General features: G+C 41.1%; 2 protein-coding genes across 6 annotated transcripts; both read left to right on the top strand.

Moving 5' to 3' along the window:
* Positions 1–142: 142 nt before the first annotated feature.
* Positions 143–13,482, top strand: glipr2 (GLI pathogenesis-related 2). Of its 5 annotated transcripts, none has more exons than XM_031577552.2 (15): positions 143–316; positions 656–777; positions 2,376–2,407; positions 2,834–3,043; positions 4,039–4,116; positions 4,216–4,398; positions 4,721–4,798; positions 5,034–5,111; positions 7,985–8,194; positions 8,931–9,008; positions 9,108–9,290; positions 9,615–9,692; positions 11,502–11,768; positions 11,990–12,067; positions 12,216–13,482. In XM_031577552.2, exons 3-15 carry the CDS (start codon positions 2,401–2,403, stop codon positions 12,371–12,373), a joined length of 1,686 nt encoding a protein of 561 aa, XP_031433412.1. In that variant the 5' UTR covers positions 143–316; positions 656–777; positions 2,376–2,400; the 3' UTR covers positions 12,374–13,482. The 5 variants fall into 5 exon arrangements, with proteins under 5 accessions (XP_031433412.1, XP_031433411.1, XP_031433414.1 ...); XM_031577551.2 differs by having other exon boundaries at positions 2,304–2,407; XM_031577553.2 differs by having other exon boundaries at positions 299–386; positions 2,304–2,407.
* A 3,421-nt stretch (positions 13,483–16,903) lies between these two features.
* zgc:55461 (beta-tubulin family protein) lies at positions 16,904–19,443 on the top strand. Its single transcript, XM_012839882.3, has 4 exons — positions 16,904–17,055; positions 17,844–17,952; positions 18,072–18,182; positions 18,276–19,443. Exons 1-4 carry the CDS (start codon positions 16,999–17,001, stop codon positions 19,334–19,336), a joined length of 1,338 nt encoding a protein of 445 aa, XP_012695336.1. The 5' UTR covers positions 16,904–16,998; the 3' UTR covers positions 19,337–19,443.
* The last annotated feature ends 1,999 nt before the right edge of the window (positions 19,444–21,442 follow it).

The following is a 21,442-nucleotide window of genomic DNA, read 5'->3' as shown; positions in this document are numbered from 1 at the left end:
GCATTAATTGATTTGACTGTTTCACCTTAATCTGTGTTTGCATGCGCAGACACAATTTGCATACATTTTTGCAAGCATTCTCAGATAACGTCCTGTTGAAGGCTAATGTCACACTGCCCTGCTGCAGGACTACTGTGTATTAGGTCAGGGGTTTCTGTGGCAACGGATTTGACAAGATGAGATATATGGTGAAGCAGAGAAGTACTCAAGTTGTGAGAGGGAGGAAGTCAATGCGACAGCCGTAGGAGGGGCTGTGAATGCAGCGCTCTCAAATCAGCAGCAGAGAGGAGACGCAGCCGAATGGATCAACCTGCAGGTCAGGGCCTGACTCTTTTACACAATACCTTCTTCCAGTTTCTCCCTTAGGGCATGAAAAGAATAACATGGTAATGGGTGTGTCACATAACGATACACGATTTTTGTTAAGGTGTTCCTAGCACATGTCAGTCTTTCTGTCTATGTGTATGTGTGTGTATGTGTGTTGTGTATGAGTGCGATTGTGATGCTTCAGTTAGTTTTATTTGCACACAATTTGTGTCTCTGTATACGTGTGTGTGCATGTGTATAATATCTATGCGTATTACATATAATGTTTTTCATTACATTTAGAATTTCAACCACAGGCCTAATGTTTGACTTCCTATCTTACCCTCAGAGGAAACGTGCAACCTTTTTTAAGATACATAGGACAGCGGTTTCAGTTCCAGACAGGGGAAGGAAGAAAGCAAGCAAGGCACCGAATCAAAGAACAAGTCTAGCCGTGAAAGCACAGTGCAGGTATGACATATTCTAAGAAACGATGATTTGATGATTTGAAATTATTTAATGTTCATTCATTTTCTGTCGTAACAGTGCGTCCTGTTCTTTCTCACTTATCATGTCTAATGTTAGATCAGAAATTAAATGAAGTATATCATACTTTCACAGTATCTCTTGTAGTATCAGTTGTAGTACTAGGCGCAATAGTGATGATGGCAGATTGTAGGTGGGTCTTCGCAGGTTGAAAACATTGTGAGGAAAAAATCACTTAGCTTTATTCAGTTGACTCCTTAGACTGTACCATTGACTGGATGATAGGCTTCAGTCTATTCATTTCATTTATAAGTGTCACGTTCCTTCTCTGAGAAATAATGTTATCTGTGATGATATTGGTGATATCTGTGTTTTGAACCTGCTGTGTTTCCTTCATCAATTTCCACTGAACTCCACAGTGACAGTGATAGAGTAAAAGTAATGATCTCCTGAAGGTTTTGTGTTCCTTGTTCTCAGTTGGCATAACCTCAGAACGTGCAAGTCATAGTGCAACAATGTGGAAGTAAGGACATGTTGCTGTTGCACAACAGTGTCTAGAATCAACAGATATGAGTCAACTGATCGACTAACAACATGAAGTTAACTGAACTATTCACACGATGCAGTTCCCCATGAAGACTTTCAGAACACTTTCATGAGTACAGAGAGAAAAACAGACAACTGCAGACAATGTCTATGTGAGGCCAGCTGTTCACGGTACAAACTGCAGTCAAGGATGTAGCCTGACAGCAAGTGGCTCTGGCATGGAGCCAGCCAGGCAGACCAGATTTGAACCGAGACCAACTGCTAGGACTAGGACTGTTCACTCACTTATGAGTTATTCATTAGAGTTAAGACCTTTTTCTCAATTCACAATCACAAATCAGAGATTTATGCGGGGAAATGAAAAAGTTCCCATCAATGGTTGGGCACTGGAATCAGACAGAGACAGTGAAATGTCCATACAGAGACACTCAGACACAATGATTAGCCTTTAAACGGATGAAGTCTCATCAGTCAGAGGTCGCAGGGTGAAACATGAAACAGACAGCCATGCCTTTGTATACAATTACAGAATCATCAGAATTAAATTAGGGCTAATGCCAAAGCTGTTGTCCTTCAGGGCATATAAATGTTAAGCATCCTTGTCTCTTCGAACATGGGAGAGGATTTTCAACGTGCAATTGTTTAATGATCATTACCCAGCCATTATTATCTGAATATGAATATACAGAATAAGGTTTTAAAATGAACTGTCCTGCTTTTATTTTGCTTTTGCCGTTTGTATTCCATTTGTCCACGTCAAATGTGCATGGGTGTTCACTGTTCAATCCCATCCAGGTGTCAGTTGTCAAGTTGTCTGGTTTATCTGCTTTCTTAAACAAACTCTTTTCTTGAGAGCATGAAAATAAATTCAAGGTGGAGCAGGTTGTGTTTAAACTCGGCCTTCTCTGCAGTGTGTTCCAGTGATCACGCAGGTTACAGTGTGTTAAACTCTGCCTTCTCTGCAGTGTGTTCCAGTGAGCACGCAGGTTACAGTGTGTTAACTGTAGTGTACTTCTGCATGTTTCTCCACCCTGAAGTGACAAGGCCAGATAAGCAAGAATAATGGCAGGTCAGTCTTTTTTTTCTCATTTTACCAAAAAGATTTTCACAAAGTGATGTCCTCCGATATCTGTCTGTACATGCATCTGTCATCTATTCCTATTGACATTTTTATGTAAATGTCTAAATAGTGTTATATGTATACTGGTAAAACCGTTAATGCACAATGCCTTGGTAGGTGGAAAAGTTAAACACATTTAAAAAAAAATCTTAATCCTTTGTCATAATGTTGCGAAATTATTTCAGAAACAAGATTACCCAAAGAAATGTATTGTGCTGTTAAAACTACTACGATTTTACTTTGTGTATTAAAACAGATTTAACTTTGTGTTGAAACACACACACATTCTCTCTCTCTCTCTCTCTCTCTCTCTCTCTCTCTCTCTCTCTCTCTCTCTCACATACACATAAGCTCTTCTTCCTCTGTGTTAAACAGATCGCGCCTTTGAGAAGGAGTTTCTGGTGGCTCATAATGTGTACCGACAGCAGCATGGAGCCTCGCCGCTGGCCATGAGCAGAGACCTGTGCAGGTCGGCACAGAAATGGGCTGAGCATCTGCTGGCCATCAAGAAGATGCAGCACAGTCAGGCAGACTATGGGGAGAACCTCTACTATGCTTGGAGCTCTGTCCCAGAAAAACTCACAGGTATTTACATGCTAAGTATTACATTATTACCGGTACATACATGGAATTACACTAGTTTTGAAATGTTTGGAATCACCCACAAAGGCATTAGTCATGTTGCAAATGGCATTTACTGCTGGAAATGAGTGACTCGTCATTCATAGAAAACTGCAACCATTATTTTAGTTTACTACACTTTCTTTAACTAAACATTTAAATGCCATTTGGTTACTATTTGTTCAATAAAGCATTGTCATCTCTTGAGTTGCACGGTTCTGGCATTTCTAATATTCCATGCCCCGGTCTAAAAATGGCCTAAACCAAACAGGTTTTTTTCAGGAAACAAATTCATGTATTTTTGTTTCACAAAATGAAGTATCGCATGCCATGGTGTCCACCTCTGTCTAGTGGGGAGAAGGCCAACTGTCTTTAAATAAGGAAATCCACTCTGTGGATTGAAAAACAGTCCTCAGTTGACTTCTTGGTTGACTGTTTAATTTGTCAAAAGCAGACAGTCTACCAGCTGCTAGGTACACGCAGCAAGTTTGAGCTAAACGGCTCCTGTAGCCAGGTGTGCGTTGCTCCATGTTAAATTGCACAGCCATGTCTCACAAAGAAAAAGGCACTATTACAACACATTCTCATCTTTACCTTCTTGCTCTTGCCCCAGACACATCTGACCAATGAGTGGAGTGAACATTTGGTAGAACATTTTGGTCGAGAGCAGTTTTTTCTAGCGGCCTAATTTTGGTTCACTTGGATTTTTCTCTGTTAGCCCTTTTGGACCAACAGGGAACGGGTGCACAGACATGAATGGAACCCCTGCCCTGTGGGTGGAAAAGGGCTATATTTGAAAACAAACTGAACTAAGGGGAAAACGCTCCAAATAGAACAAACATTTAAAAAAAAAAAACAGAATGATCTAGCATTGTGATCAAATTGACACATTTTTAATTCTTTGAATTTTGCCATTCAACTTTTGAATACAGATGTACATTTGTTAAAATCTTCTGCAGGTAAAGAAGCAGTGGATGGCTGGTACAGTGAAATAAAAGACTACAATTTCAGCAGACCTGGATTTCAGTCCAGCACAGGTGAGCATTGCCAGCAGAAGGTAATAGACTAAACGAGTAATAGACTGTTGACACCCCACATGTGCCTGACTCATGTCTGCCCTCTGGTGTCATTTCTAGGACACTTCACCCAAGTTGTTTGGAAGGGTACTGAAGAGCTAGGAGTGGGCCTTGCCACTGATGGAAAAACTACTTTTGTGGTTGGCCAGTACCTTCCTGCTGGAAACATATCCAACCCAGGGTACTTTGAGAAGAATGTTTTGGCAGCAGGCTCCTCTGTGAAAGTGCATGCTGCGACAGGTGGTACGTGTCAAAAAGAAATGCCTGGTTTGAACAGAATGATGAAAGAAGGAGAGCAGAAGTGTGTATCAACAAGGTTTATACAGTTGTATCATTTTAGGAAACCTACCTGTTTAGGAGGACAGTCTCTCATTTAGGACACACCTGTCTTTGTGCCTGGATGCCTTGACTAAGTTTGCTTGCTCCTTTTAGCTATAGTGTCCGTGGCATGCTTTCTAAGGTTGTGTCTTTTCAATAGAGCAATAGAATTTTGAAATCAAATAGAATGTAAGTGAAGTTAACTGCTGGATGGTTCCGATTCCCCATTGTTGATTGTGTGTTGCAGCTGGATCTGGAGGGAATGATCGAGGAAGTTTACCCTCAAGGCAAACAGGGAGGGACCACATCTCGAGCAGTCTCACAGGTGAAAACTTCCAGTCTAGTATTTTTATTTAGTAGTATCTACTTGTACATACTTAAAACAAACACCCACTATCTCAATATATTGTACAAATTAGTGTTCATTTCATTAACAAAAACTATGACTAAATATATTCATCAACAGCTTTTGTTTCATGGCGTATGCTAACCATATACCATACATATACCAATGCTAACTGCAGGCTAATTGATTTCCCATTGTTGATTGTGTGTTGCAGCTGGATCTGGAGGGAATGATCGAGGAAGTTTACCCTCAAGGCAAACAGGGAGGGACCACATCTCGAGCAGTCTCACAGGTGAAAACTTCCACACTAGTATTTTTATTTAGTAGTATCTACTTGTACATGCTAAAACAAACACCCACTATGTAAATATATGGTGAAAATTATTGTTAATTTCATTAACAAAAACTATGACTTAATATGTTCTTTAACAGCCTTTTTTTCATGGCTAATGCTAACCATACACTAGAAGACTTTTAAAAGACTTTAAAAACACTAAAGTCAGAGACCCTCTCACATCTAAAGACAATGTGTCATTAGTCACAAAGTTTTTAGTCACAGACTATAGACTGATTTTGCAAAGACTGGGGATCTTGCAGAGTCACTATTAGCAAGACTTCAACTAGATTCCTTTTGAGATTATTTCCCATCAGGCTTCTGGTAGAAATGCACAAGAACAATTCATAGGAACTTAGGAAAAGACAACTGCGGTGCTACGAGAATCCAAATGCACTGACACTAGGCTACTAACTATGTGAAGGCTAATGTTATTGACGTGGGTCACGTTGATCGGTTGTTGATTGGGTTGTTGTTGCTGTTGCAAGGAATTGTAGGACGATACTATCTCCTTTCCTTTCGTAAAGGATGATCCAGTGTACCCTATGCTAAAGGAGATACAAAAGGAAACATTGAAGCTCCTTTCCAAAGCGTTTAGAGAATTGACCAGCTCTTATTATAGCTGCCACTTAGATACTTCCAGGTCATTTCACTGCTAGGAACCTTCCTAAGCAAACAGACTATCCAAACGGGGCCCGGGTCTATGTACCTGCCAGAGAGGTTCCTGTAGGCTACCCGCTTTGTTGCTTCCTGTTTGGTGCTAGAGAGAGCTCACCTAGGCTATAGAGCAGGGGTGGGCAATTCATTTCCCCAAGGGGCCACATGAGATAGTGGGACTGTTGTGGAGGGCTGGCTGAACTCAATTATCAATATAAGTTCTCTCTATATAAATATTCTCTTAATAAAAAAAACATTAAATTGTATGGTTTTGATTAACTGCTCAGAGTAGATGTTACATTTAGGCTATCAAAAATGTGGTGCAGGCATAGTAAAAACGCCAACATTATTTAATCAACATTTAATCATCATTCATAAAAACGATTTTGAAAATGAGCATGTTTTTGCAGTATTAAAGGTGTGCCCAGACGACCAATACTTATGACACACACACACACACGAGAGCAAGCTTGCAATGCAATAGTATAAGTATACAAATGAATAGTAATATCAATTTTTATCAGCGCAAATGCTCGCAGGCACACCCACACGCACGGATGTAGGCCTACGGAAATAAATAAATATATTTTTACGGAATATTATAGGGTTACTTGCCAAAACAATAGAAGACATTCCTCCAAAATACCTCTTTTTAATGATTTTGTTGCCGTTTAGTTCTTCACGCAAATGTCAAGCAACCCACCTTCTGACTTCAAGTTTCAATGACTTTCAGATACCTTAAATGACCGGACTACTTGGAATGATATGAAAGATGTGAATTAGAAGCACAAAACCTGTTGCCAATGACAGCAGTCATACATTTTTCGCAGCAGTGAATATAAAGAAATTACAGACCTGCGAACGTTGGGATGGCCCATTCAAATCAACAGAACTTTTTGTAACATTCTGAAGAGCCGTATAATAAGTACAGGTATTTACGTTTGATTCCTAATTTACCATTGACCTCCGCGGGCCGGTCAGGGACAGCCAACGGGCCGCAAATTGCCCTGGGGCCGCACTTTGCCCAGGTCTGCTATAGAGTATTGGAGAACGGCGGACGTCATAGGTCAGTCATTGATAAGGGGTGGGCTCACAGGAGTTTGTTCTAAGGAGTTTGTTTAATTCGTGTCAGAGCTGAGAAGAGTAACTTGAGAGTGAGATGTGTTCATCTTTGAGCAAGTGTATTTATTGAACTTATTTATTTATTTTTCGTAGAGTGTTACGAGCCAGCTAAAGGCACGAAACAAGAAGGGGAGGCCACGCAGAATTTAGGATAATAATAATAATAATAATATATTTATTAATGATTTACAAGTTTATATAGTTATCTAATAATTATAGCAAACGTGTGGTGAAGATCAGTGTTGTGAAGAGAAACAAAAGATGTAATGTAAAGTCAGGTAAATGGTAATATAAACAAACGACGACGATAATCCACAACCAACGACACTCCAAAACCAACGACAATCCAAATCCAATCTCTATCCAAATCCAACGACCAACCCAACGCTCTCCCGACTGCCATCTGATCAGGGCTTTTGTAGCCCAACCAATCATGGGTTACACCTGGTTCCAATTCACCTGTTGTAAAGACAGATAGCGAACAGGCATGCAAATATCATGGGGCGGGGCCTAGACCAGCCAGGGTCGTAACAAGAGTTTATTTATTCATAGAAGTGCCAAGGGTTTGTTATTTTTCATTAGATCGAGACCTCTTACTGCCCGCTCCTTGGTTGTAATTGAATAGGCATTAAACCTCCAGACATCTACCTATGGCCTCCACTGTCTCCATCCTTCGGCAAAAGGTTGAATGATGCTACAATACCACAAACCTGAAGAGACACATTAAGGCTCACACAAAGAAATTGAGAGTAGGTTAACGTCTTGGTGGTAATATCATTTAAATTTTTTTGAGATAATAAAAATAAAATAGGTGGAAAAGTTTAACACATTTTAAAAAAAGCTTCCTTTGTCAAAGTGTTGCGTAATTATTTAAGAAACTATTTTACCCACAGAAATGTAGTGTGCTATTAAAACATATTTAACTTTGTGTTTAAACACACATTTTCCGTATTCCCAGTGTATGTGAACACACACACACAGACATACACACACACTCTCTCTCACTCACACACACACATACACATTAGCTCCTCTTCCTCTGTGTTAAACAGATCGCGCCTTTGAGAAGGAGTTTCTGGTGGCTCATAATGTGTACCGACAGCAGCATGGAGCCTCGCCGCTGGCCATGAGCAGAGACCTGTGCAGGTCGGCACAGAAATGGGCTGAGCATCTGCTGGCCATCAAGAAGATGCAGCACAGTCAGGCAGACTATGGGGAGAACCTCTACTACGCTTGGAGCTCTGTCCCAGAAAAACTCACAGGTATTTATTTACACGTGTGACAGTTAAGTATTACATCACTACATATGTGGAATTTCACTAGTTTTGAAATGTTTGGAATTCCCCACAAAGGCATTAGTAATGTTGCAACCATTATTTTAGTGTCCTACACTTGTTTTAACTAAACATTTTAAATACCATTTGGTTACTATTTGTTCAATAAAGCATTGTCATCTCTTGAGTTGCACGGTTCTGGCATTTCTAATATTCCATGCCCCTGTCCAAAAATGGCCTAAACAAAACAGTTTTTTCAGGAAACACATTCTTGTATTGTTGTTTCACAAAATGAAGGATCGTATACCATGGTCGAAGGAGTTTTTTTTCTGATTTTTCTCTGTTAGCCCTTTTCTACCAACAGGGAACGGGTGCAAAAACAAGAACGGAACCCGTTTCCTGTTGGTGGAAAAGGGGTATATTTGAAAAGAAACTGAACTAAAGGGAAAACGCTCCAAGTTTACAAACTCATCAACTGATTCAGACCAGACCAAATTAACTATAGGTGTGAAAACGCCTTAAATGTTCCCTAATTAATTTAATGGATATGATGATTGACAAATAGCACAAACATTTAATAAAGCAAACAGAATGATCTAGCATTGTGATCAAATTGGCTTTGATTTCTGATCACTTTAGACATAAAACAATTAGTCATTCTGTTGAATTCTTTGAATTTTGCCATTCAACTTTTGAATACAGATGTACAACTGATCTTCTGCAGGTAAAGAAGCAGTGGATAGCTGGTACAGTGAAATAAAAGACTACAATTTCAGCAGACCTGGATTTCAGTCCAGCACAGGTGAGCATTGCCAGCAGAATGTAATAGACTGAATGAGTAATAGATTGTTGACACTCCACATGTGCCTGACTCATGTCTGCCCTCTGGTGTCATTTCTAGGACACTTCACCCAAGTTGTTTGGAAGGGTACTGAAGAACTAGGAGTGGGCCTTGCCACTGATGGAAAAACTACTTTTGTGGTTGGCCAGTACCTTCCTGCTGGAAACATATCCAACCCAGGGTACTTTGAGAAGAATGTTTTGGCAGCAGGCTCCTCTGTGAAAGTGCATGCTGCGACAGGTGGTACGTGTAAAAAAGAAATGCCTAGTTCTGAACAGAATGATCAAAGAAAGAGAGCAGAAGTGTGTATCGACAAGGTTTATACAGTTGTATCATTTTAAGGACACCTACCTGTTTAGGAGGACAGTCTCTCATTTAGGACACACCTGTCTTTGTGCCTGGATGCCTTGACTAAGTTTGCTTGCTCCTTTTAGCTATAGTGTCCGTGGCATGCTTTCTAAGGTTGTGTCTTTTCAATAGAGCAATAGAATTTTGAAATCAAATAGAATGTAAGTGAAGTTAACTGCTGGATGGTTCCGATTCCCCATTGTTGATTGTGTGTTGCAGCTGGATCTGGAGGGAATGATCGAGGAAGTTTACCCTCAAGGCAAACAGGGAGGGACCACATCTCGAGCAGTCTCACAGGTGAAAACTTCCACTCTACTATTTTTATTTAGTAGTATCTACTTGTACAATGCTAAAACAAACACCTACTATGTAAATATATTGTACAATATATTGTTACACATTATACTTGGTGACCCAATAAAGTTGGTGACCAAGATTGGGGAATGCAGGAGTATAGACATTTGATGGGCAAGCATCTCGGAATTACTTGGCAATAAGATTGGCACTTCGGCTATAGATCCGTGTAGTTGATTAAGCTTATAGTATGCAACCCCTTACAATCCATGCCCGAGTTGGTAGTGAATAGTGTTGTTGCCTTGCATCCAGTCGACTTTGGTTAGATTCCCGGTCAATGTAAGTCGCTTTATAGAAAGATGTGTACTGAATCCTTGACTTTTACCTTCAGCTTTAATCAGTTTAAATTGTCACAAAGTTACTGACTAGACATAAAGGCCTTCCCTGACTAAGCAGCGTCATGTAGGCGCGCCAATAGGCGGACATTGAGTCCTGTGAGGCGTACCCCGAAGGGAGCACTTGCGATTGGAGGTGCCCATTACGAGGGATGCCCTACTGCCCCCGCGTCGACTCAGTGCCGCACTAGGATTCACCACAGCAGGGAGGCAATCATTCTTTTCGACCCTCTCCGCTAACAAACACCATGTTCCCTAATGCTACGGAATGGGAATAAACCATACCGAAATAAATCTATGGACAGTTTGTCTCTAGAAACAGTAGATACACATGGAAAAAAAAACATTCCAGCCCAATAATGTTCCAACTATTGGCATGGAATCTAATTCCGTAGCAATAGTGCACTGACTCTAGTTTTAGTTCTGTGCATCATTCTCAAAGAGCATGGTCTGTTTAGACACAGGGGTGTCAATGATGCTGTTCTCCTGGACACAAACCTTCATGACTCAGCACAGTCTATTTAGACACACGGTTTAAGTAGCTAAAACATAATAAGCCCTAGGTGATCCCAATGATCACCTGGTGCAGGGTTTCCTGGAGGGATTTTCAGGGGCCGAGGGCCTTTTGTGCTGCTTCTGGTCTGTTGTCTGGCTGCTCAGGGGCTTGGAGGCTTTGGTGGCACCTCCACACTGAGGCGTGACAAATATATCACCAAAATATAATACTTAGGCTAGGTTGTTGGACATGAGTGCTTGTATGTGACGGTGAGAGGTTTTGCTGTTGTGGGAGGTTCCCAGCCAATGACACAGGGAGTTTGGCATCTTTTCCTGTGTATAACTAAAAACAACATCAGTGTTAACAGTGCAGCTGGTGTTTGTGAGGCAAATATCTGGTTTCAGTTAGATTGCAAGTTAATTGCAAGCAGCAGTAGCTAAAACAGATTGCATTGACTAAAACTATACTAAAATACTTATGGTTCTCTTTGACTAAGATGAGACTGAAATGCCCAGACTTTTAGCTAGTCAACTAAAACTTAAAAAACTAAAAGTAGATTGAGGTTGACTAAATATGATAAAAACCTACAAGGACATTTGACACAGGACTAGGACTGAGACCAAATTTAAAAAGTTACTGACAAAATTAACACCAGTAGAAATACATGTAATGTGTTTCATTTCAATGGTGTAGCCTTCAGACTAACTTTTACAAGTAAGTTTTAATGTTTTAAAGAAAAAGATGAAGATAGGCCCTGAGTTGAGGAAGGAAGCAAGAGGCTGACGTGTAGGGCTTTCACTCTGACAGTTGTTCTCTAGCAAACTCTCTTAGTCAGTCATAACCTTTTTTTCTCAATGTTGAGTAATTGTTCTCTCTCTCTCTCTCTCTCTCTCTCTCTCTCTCCCTCTCTCTCTCCCTCAGCCTCTCCCTCTCTCTTCCTCTCCCGTCTTTCTCTCTCTCCAGGTGCAGGTCAGAAGAATCCAGACTTCAGTCTCTTAGCTGTGGACACGATGAACAGCTACCGTAGACAGCACAGGGCAAAGCCTTTGTCTCGCTGCCCCTCTCTGTCCAAGGAGGCTCAGGACTGGGCAGCCTTCCTGGTGAACTCAAAGATGTTGCGTAACCATGGCAAAGGCCATGGAGAAAGCCTGTGGTACCAATCTGGATCCAGTACTGATACCCCTAAAGGTGGGTCAACTTGAAATCATTACAATCGTTGAATCACACAGCTCCACAGCAATTATTTTGCGTTTGGATGGTTGTCCACTCTAATTAAGAACTTTCACTCTCAGTCTGCGATCTGAATTGACTTTGTTATTGGTTTGTTATAACCTAAGAATGAGGAGTGCCTCTGCATTAATATACAATTCCTTTTTAAAAACATTTTTATTTACGTATATGTATCATAGGTTCAGATGTCGTTAAGTCCTGGTATGATGAGAGTTCGAAATACGATTTCTCCTCCCCAGGATTCCAAAAAGGGACAGGTACTTTCTGTCATCCACACATATGATATGAATAGATGTTGCTATATGGTTTAAGAAATAATATGCATAGTAAAATATATTATTTGATATATATATATTATTATTTGTTAAAACATTCAACCAATTAAGAATCACATTCTGTTCTCAGGCAACTTCACACAGATGGTCTGGAAATCCAGTGAGAAGGTTGGGGTTGGCATAGCAACTAATGGATCTGGGCTGTTCGTTGGTGTGGCCTTTTTTGAGCCTCCAGGGAACGTCAGCAACACAGGTTATTTCCGAGACAATGTGAGCACCAAAGGTTAGGAACATCATGGTTACACCAGATTTAAGAGGAGTTAACTTAAGAGCTAAAAGGAAAGAAAAGAAAAACAAAAAATGGCAGACCAGGTACAACCCCAGTTCAAGTCATTTCAGATTCAACTAGATGGAACTAAATAATTACAAAACATGACAGAATGAAATGAGACATGAATTTTTAAAATGTAAGGTCAATGTAAATGATTTACACGAGTGATACAGACAATGGGAACCACAAAAGGACAATTTCTTAGGAAGAGGTTTTCAGTTGTAAAAATGTAACTCGCTTTGAATTTCATTGACAAAGAAATTCCTGTCTAGTTCTGTGTAAACCCATTTCATATATATGTCATTAAAGATTATATTACCGAGTGATCTGTCACTATTTCCCCTCTACTACCAGCAGATGGCGCTAGTCAACAATACACGGTACCACACCGGACCCAATGGACATTTGCGCCTCTTTCCAGTACATAACATCTGTGGAACAGATACTTAAAATTACACCTTATTTTAATTAATTTAAAAAAAGCATCCACTCACCCCGAACCAAACACACTCGAGCAGAACTACAAACACACTAATTGACACAGATGCCTATACATGTACATATGCAAATACCCCCAAAAAACTCAAACACTACACAAAGGTAATCTGAAACGATTTTATCTGGTCTGAAAGCAGGAACAAAGATATGATCTAGAACGCAAAACTGGAATAATGCGGCTTCATGTTGCACCATTGTATGTGACACAAAAAGGAAATTTAAACCTCAGTTATCTGATGAGACGCTTTCACCTCTCTGTGAAGACTGTGTCAACTACTTGTGTCTGTGGTCAAATGTGTCACAATGGAACACATTTGGCATACATATGAGGCAGCCCTACACTTTCATTCAAATCATCTATGGTAGTTGTACAGGATCAGATGGATTTATATGCGTTTTTGAAAATACAGCACGATAGCAAATTAAGTTTAAAAAAAACACATCGCCATGTATTGAGACTGTTTGAAGTATTTATTATTCCACATATAGAAAAATAAAGAGGGCATACACATTTTCTCATACTTGCGAAAGACATTGGAATTAATAAAACAGTAAAAAAAAAAAAGAACAGGTATACAGGTAAAGAGGAACAGGTATTACGAATACCCTACCAACAGAAGAACACTGCTAGGTATCGCAGGCCTCAGGAGCAGTGGCTATGTATTGGGAGAGCTTGAGATTGAGTTCAGGTCAGCATGAAGAATGCTTGTTGGAAGCTGTACAACATCTCTCTTTTTGTGAGTTTTTTTTATTTTGTTTGTATTGCTACTAACTACATTCATACTTGTTTTTCATTATCTTGACAGCCTCCCTTATGGTATGTCATGTTCAAGACATGTATGTGATTCAACATGTCAACAATGTCAAACAAATTAAATAAGATAGCATATTGTAAGGATGATGGAGATGATGTTCACATGCAAAACAAGCATTGTTTCCCCAGCTATGACTGCATCTCATTGGCACTTCATTAGCTATGGAGGAACATGGGGTATTCATTTCCCTCCAATGAAGGCAGCTTCAGTGAATGACCTTGAGTGGGGAGCTTGGTGAATATGGAAAAAAATGAGTCATTTGAGCCTTCAGGTGCCTACACTTGCCCGCCTTTTTGTGTTCTGAAGAAAAAAAAAGTCAAACTTGCATGGTGGGTCTCTGATTGGGTCTCTCCAGGTGTTCTGAGATCTGATTGGATGTCAGCTCTGTTTTTAAACAGTCGTTTGGTGCCCACCGGCCCCTCCCGGCTCAGCTAGTATGCTAACCACCACTGAGGTATGCCAGGCAGTTAGCTCGCATGACTGGTTATCTGCTTTCAGCAGTGCTGTGAAAACACAGGAGGGAAAAATCCCAGGGCTTAAGTCCTGCACTCAGACAGAGAGACAGGCTCACATTGTTTCATATCCAAATATTTCATAACAGCTGCCAGGTGGGCCCCTGCTGTAGATTCAGTTTGTGATATTAGGTGAATATTCTTTTCATCATGCAAACTGTACAAATGAAATTCCACTTGAGCTTGATTATAAGTAAGCTTTTATAAAAGACAGTCAAACTACGTAAGTACTGGAGCATGGAGATTAAGGTCATGTATCCTGTAAAAGCCTTTCAGTAGATATGGAATATTGGATGGATGATTGATATTCATGATACAGGTACTGTACAGGTACTGTATATAGATTAGGTGTGTGTGTTTAATCTCCATTTCTCTCTTTTCTACTGCTGTTTGGTTCAGGTTGCCATGGGTTAAAAGCTTTGCCGTTTCCATAGAGCTGTTTGTGTTTGTCAACCATGGGGGAGGTTCTGTGCTGGCTGGGACCGATTTCTCCTGGGGGATCTCCAACAACAGAGAGAAAAGCAAACAGGGTCAGGCGTGACAAACAATGGGCCAACCCCCCCCCCCCCCCCCCCCCCCCCCCCTGCCCAGCTTCACTGCCTCTCCAGCAGCACTGAACTCTGGACTGGTTGACATCATTTAAATGCCTGTCCACATTTACATCAGTTCTGTTCAAATTAAGGCAGAATGTCCCACTACAAACTACCCAAGTATTGCTCAGACACATGAACCCAATGCGCTAAAACTAATTTTGTCGGGAAGTTTGGAGGTTTTAGAGGTGTTTTCAGTCAGTAGTAATGTGAGATTGTTACAAATAACTTTCAATTTATTTTAAAACACCATCTGAATGAATTAATTTGAGGTGTAATAGGAAGTTTAATGCCTTTGGGCTATGCCATCAAGAAAAATCCTCTTTTCCTGGAGTGTGAATGGTGTCTGTCAAATCTATACAGGTGGTTTAAGTTTGTATTTCCTCTTATTATGTCATTATGTCTTTTGCATTTGTTTTTTTCTTTTGAGGTCATACTGCCTTATGCACACTGCTCTATGAATGATACCTAATACTACCTATATTACTTATACTGCTCTGTACAACTACAATAACAGATAACAGTGGTGAAAAACAACTTCTCCTATAATGTCAATACATAAATAAACACATGTTGTAGCAGGGGTGACAAAACATTGCCGGAGCACCATTACGTTATCATATCCATAGAGGGTAAGGCAATCTGGTCTGCATTATTGATATCACCCACAGCGCAAAACAGCTGCTGCATGGCATGTCTACAACTTAAGTCCTGGCCTGAAATTCTCCTGCCTTAATGCGGCAGTGAGTCATATTCTAAAGCCAGAGCATTCAGCTGCAGCAAGTGGCCTAGTTTCCACATGCAGCTATGCAGCTGCTGTAGCAGAGTCCCTACAGAGAATGTCACCTCTAACTTTCGTGACGGAAGGATGAATTAAGTATTTTGTGAGCCATTCAAACTCCCACTGCTGACAGAGCTAGCGCTCATTCTTCTAATCAAGTTGTAGCAGCTCAGCTCACACCTGTCTCTGCTCTCTGGCTTCTGTGTGTTCCTCTCGTCTCCCACCGCAGGCCAGCTCTCTTCATCAGGCATGCATAATACATTCCCTGCCGCACGTTGCACTGCTGCCTTGGGGAAACCTGATGCATCAGCACCAGCAATCACCCAGGCAGGTACGCAGTGTTTAAGGGAACAGAGACATTTGGAAAGCTGTATGCAAGCGTTGGCAATGATCTTGCCTGCATGAGCCCCAGGAACACCCTTTGCCTCGAGAGATATGTGCATTTATGTGACTTAGAATGACGGGTTTTTCATATCCGTTTTTTTATACACTGATGTCGATTCCATTCTTAGTAACCTACTTACCTTGTCTCACCCAAACACAAGTCAGGTTCTATTGTACAAAAAATGCTCTCTTCAGCTACTTCCTTCAAGGTATGTATATCAGGAAATGTCCATTTCACACTCATTTGCAGGGGCATGGCATGTTAAAACCTGCACATTGTGAACCTATGAGTAGCAAGGCTCAACTTTTGAACCTGAAATATATTTGATAGGGTGTACCTGATAGACTGTTGTGTTAGTTTGTTTCCGGCACTTAAAAGCGCATTCAAACAACTTTTTAAAACACTTTTGGCCAAATAAAAGATAGAAAAAGAAACTGAATGTTTGCCACTGACTCACTAATATAAAATAAGAGGTCCAAAGAACTCCCTTGCACTTCAGTGCACTGCTTAGAGCTGGCATCAGGGCATCTCTGAACATGATAGCATAACATGTCTATGCATGTCTTGTCCTTAAGATTCCTTGGGCAAGGGGCTAATAAGTGCAGCCCATAAAGCCTGCATAAGCCTGTCATGACTGTTATATCCTTTCAAGTCAGCTTATCTGGTTACCAGAACACAAAGGTTGCCAGGTGTAATGTGTGACTTAAATGTTTCAGCCTCGTTGCCATTGGCAACTCACTGTAACCGTTGACCACCAATCAAAATCCGTTGCGTCACAGCTCCCAATGTATGTCAACCAATAACATTGCCTTTCTGAATGATTGACGCATTTCTCAACCATTGATGAGTTAAAGTGTTGGTAGCTAAAGTTTATAAGCGTTGGTCATTCATTGTTTGAGTTAGTAATCGCAGTGGTTATTAGTGGAGTGGAAAAGCTGTTGTACAGGGCAGTAACATAACTTTTACTTTTGTGATTTCTTCTCAAGTTAGTTTAAGTAAAAATGAGGGAAATTGTTCATCTGCAAGCTGGCCAGTGTGGGAACCAGATTGGAGCCAAGGTTTGTATGAATGTTTGACTTGGTTAACTCAACAGGTTGTGATGATGCGACCCACCAAATGTCTGTTGATAACTGAATAGTTATCCCGATTGCCGATAGTTAACTTGCCAAACGCCAGTCAAAGTTAAGTTATAGAAGGTAAGCTTTAGATTGTACTGTTAACTTTGATTTGACTGTACTGTTAAAGGTACTATTGTTGTTATCGGGCTTGCTTTTAGTGCATAGCATATTACTAATAATTGAAAATTGCATTGAATTGAATACGTGCTTTATTTATATAAAAATAACCACGGGGAAAAATGACACATTGTGTAACTGTGGTTTAAGCCAAAGGAGTTTCATAGACAGGAGTTTCATATTCGCTGGGTTATGTTATGCATTAACGTTATACGTGACTAAGTGATAGTTAACAAATTAAGTTAACGTTAGCCTGCTAGGAATTAAGGATATTACGGACTTTTCCACGGAACAACTGCAAACTTTACAATACTGTTGACGTTGACTAAAACATCTTTAGTGACAACGTTAACGACGCTATCGTGTTGCCAAGTGGTTGCTAATGCTGCTAGTGTAATGTTTAAAAACATTAATTCATTAGTTCCACTGATTCAGCTGCATTCGTTATCTGAGAAACTAACGAAGGCAGAATTAAAATGGCCTAAAAATGACTTGTCACCTGTTGCCCAGCCCGTGCAGTACTTTGCCCCTTTCACTTGGTCTGGCAAGTGAGCCAACTTTCACTTGGTTGTCCAGCTAACATGGTACTTCCTTGTTTTCCGATTGCATAGTTTTGGGAGGTCATCAGTGATGAGCACGGCATTGACCCCACTGGAACCTATCATGGTGACAGTGATCTTCAACTTGAAAGGATCAATGTCTACTACAATGAAGCCACTGGTAAGTAATTTGCATCCAATAGGATGAGTTTAATACATATATTTGTTATGCATCTGCCCCCCCCCCCCCCCCCCCCCCCCCACACTGTTTGTAACAGGTGGTAAATATGTCCTCCCCAGGTGGTAAATATGTCCCCCGTGCGGTCCTGGTTGACCTTGAACCTGGGACAATGGATTCTGTCAGGTCGGGACCATTTGGGCAGATTTTCCGACCAGACAACTTTGTCTTTGGTGAGTCAAATGTCTTTTTGGTAGTATTTTTAAGACCATATCAATTAATACGATCATTCAGAAAGTGGTCTCAACAGCTGAATTTCCTTTCAGGTCAAAGTGGTGCTGGAAACAACTGGGCTAAAGGCCACTACACTGAGGGAGCAGAGCTTGTTGACTCTGTTCTGGATGTTGTGAGGAAAGAGGCTGAGAGCTGTGACTGCCTGCAGGGCTTTCAGCTCACCCACTCCCTGGGTGGTGGCACAGGCTCTGGCATGGGTACTCTGCTTATCAGTAAGATCCGCGAGGAGTATCCCGATCGCATCATGAACACCTTTAGTGTGGTGCCCTCTCCCAAAGTGTCGGACACAGTCGTGGAGCCCTACAACGCCACATTATCAGTGCATCAGCTGGTGGAGAACACTGACGAGACCTACTGCATTGACAATGAGGCACTTTATGACATTTGCTTTCGCACCCTGAAGCTCACCACTCCTACGTATGGAGACCTGAACCACCTGGTCTCTGCCACCATGAGCGGAGTAACCACTTGCCTCCGCTTCCCCGGACAGCTCAATGCTGATCTCCGTAAACTGGCGGTCAACATGGTGCCTTTCCCCCGTCTGCATTTCTTCATGCCCGGCTTTGCCCCTCTCACCAGCAGGGGGAGCCAGCAGTACCGTGCCCTTACGGTACCAGAGCTGACCCAGCAGATGTTCGACGCCAAGAACATGATGGCTGCCTGCGACCCACGCCACGGCCGCTACCTCACAGTGGCTGCTATCTTCCGTGGCCGTATGTCCATGAAGGAGGTGGACGAGCAGATGCTCAACGTCCAGAACAAGAACAGCAGTTACTTTGTCGAATGGATCCCCAATAACGTGAAGACCGCTGTATGCGACATTCCACCCAGAGGCCTCAAGATGGCAGCTACCTTCATCGGCAACAGCACCGCCATCCAGGAGCTCTTCAAGCGCATCTCTGAACAGTTCACAGCCATGTTCCGACGCAAGGCTTTCTTGCACTGGTACACTGGAGAAGGCATGGATGAGATGGAGTTCACCGAGGCGGAGAGCAACATGAACGACCTTGTGTCTGAGTACCAGCAGTACCAGGACGCCACCGCAGAGGAGGAGGGAGAGTTTGAGGAGGAGGGAGAGGAGGAGCTTGCATAATGTTCAATGTTCTGTTTGTCTTCTGTTCTGTTTCCTTTTTAATGTTTCACTGCTACCAAAATGTAAGACCAACCATATTTCTTTATAAACTTTTAACTTTGATAGCACACAGTAGATGACTCTTTCTTTCCCCTCATTACCCATTAAATATATATATTTTTTTTTGTTTAAATGTGTACAACACAACTGCATTGTGAATGATTATCCCCAGAGCAGCCACCTCAAGTCCGACACTGTTCAGGTACAGACTAACTCAGGTTTGTTAAAGCCACAATTTGCCACTTGTTTGTGTTTTTTTTTGTTTTGATATATATATATATATATATTTATTTTTGGAGGAATGACTTATTACAAAGACTTACAAATTAATTTGGATGTCACATGAAGGTCAGATAAACACACCTGTCGTTCACACTTGTCCAGGCTATGAACTGTAGTTCTGTAGTTTGCGTCCGAACACCCCGTGAAAATGTAAGGAAAGACTTCACAGCGCAAGATCACCAGAAGACACCAGTCTGTGGCAACAAGCTTTTATTAGTCACAACTGGGCTGTTGGTGGGTTGCAAGGTCTTTGTATGCTTTTGAGTTAGGCAGCTTACTAGTTTTAGACAAAAACACCATAATGCTTCCTTAAAGCTTATGGTTTGTACTTATCCTTGACTGCCCCCTTGTGGGTAACTATCGTCAGTTGTGATACTTTCACTAAAATAAATCCTATTTGGCTTTTGTTACTAATTAAGGGCTGTTTTCCCACAGAGTTGCTCTACTAGCCACGCCTATTAAATCAGAACATGGTAGCCTAGGGAACATCACAATATGTTATTCCAGTTATGGTACTGAATGGGTATCAGCATGTCGAATCTGATGAAGATACGATAACACTGCTCTAGAAGGTGTTTGTCAGCTCAAATATTAGGTTGGTAATCAGCATAACACACTGGGTTTTTAGGGGCCCTGTTGAAATATGTGTTGTTCCCATTTAGTTTTTGGTGAATGCCTTGACATGTCGGCTACTGGAATGTTTACCTTAAAGACAACTTAAAGTTATGGCAAGTTAAAGTCTTCCCAATTTTTAAAACCCCTCCCGTGCAAATTAAATTAATTACATTTGGACAGAGGCCTTAAAATGAACACGAGCAAAATAAGTACACCTAGCACACGACTAGCATTTAATCCGTAATTACACATTTGCATGTGTAGTGCACCATCAGTGTGCTCTATTAATACAGTATTGGAAAACCTGTGAATGCTGGAGAACTACTGCACTGATTAAGATGCATTTACAAGTACACCTGTCAAGGGTATTGACGAACATAATGTATAGTGAGGTTAATTAAAACTAGAAACTTGCTCTTCAAAAAAAGGCAAATAATGAGTTGAAAAGCTAGTCTAGTGTAACGAGGAATGCATTAATTAAAGAGACACCACAATCTGGCCCAATTTCATGGAACATTGGGGAGGTGCGGTAGTGAATTGCTTTTAAGCCACCGAAGAGCAGAAGGGGAGAGGAACATTAATTGAATCAACTGGGTGTGTTGTGTATTATTCACAGACGGTTAGCCCATCCCTTGGAATGCCATCTCATGTAGCAATGATGTTCTGTAAGTTATGTTACGGATAGACCTAGTGCCACTGCCGAAAGACATTGCTTATTTTTAAGACGAAGCTGCCCAAGCATATTCCTGAAGCCAATTGTAGGCCTACGTTGTAGGTCTGTTTGAGAGCTCTAATTGCCGTAGAATTCCACGAGTATGTGGGCCTAATTATAAATTGCGGGCGAAGAGATAGGTCCTCTTGAAATTGAAATGCATTCTCAGTAGTGTTATACAATTTTCTTTGTTTTCAGGCGGTTTAAATATTATTTATAAACCTAAATAAATTGCACAGGGTACAAATATAGGCAGCAAAGAGAATATGCATTACAAATACTTTCCATAGTCCTACTACAAAGACGCAGAACTAAAAAACCCGCCTAATCCACCAGTGAAATACCCTCTATTGAACAAGCACATTTTTATTCTCGGCTACTTGACTATCAACCGCTGAAACAGAAACTTAAAGGGCAACTTAACATGCTAGGTGCGATATTTATAGCATCGTCAAACC

The sequence above is a fragment of the Clupea harengus genome, chromosome 12, assembly GCF_900700415.2.
Source record: "Clupea harengus chromosome 12, Ch_v2.0.2, whole genome shotgun sequence".
In the NCBI taxonomy this organism is placed as follows: domain Eukaryota; kingdom Metazoa; phylum Chordata; class Actinopteri; order Clupeiformes; family Clupeidae; genus Clupea; species Clupea harengus.
The sequence above is the reverse complement of the archived record's forward strand: the minus strand, read 5'-3'. Positions and strand labels throughout refer to the sequence as shown.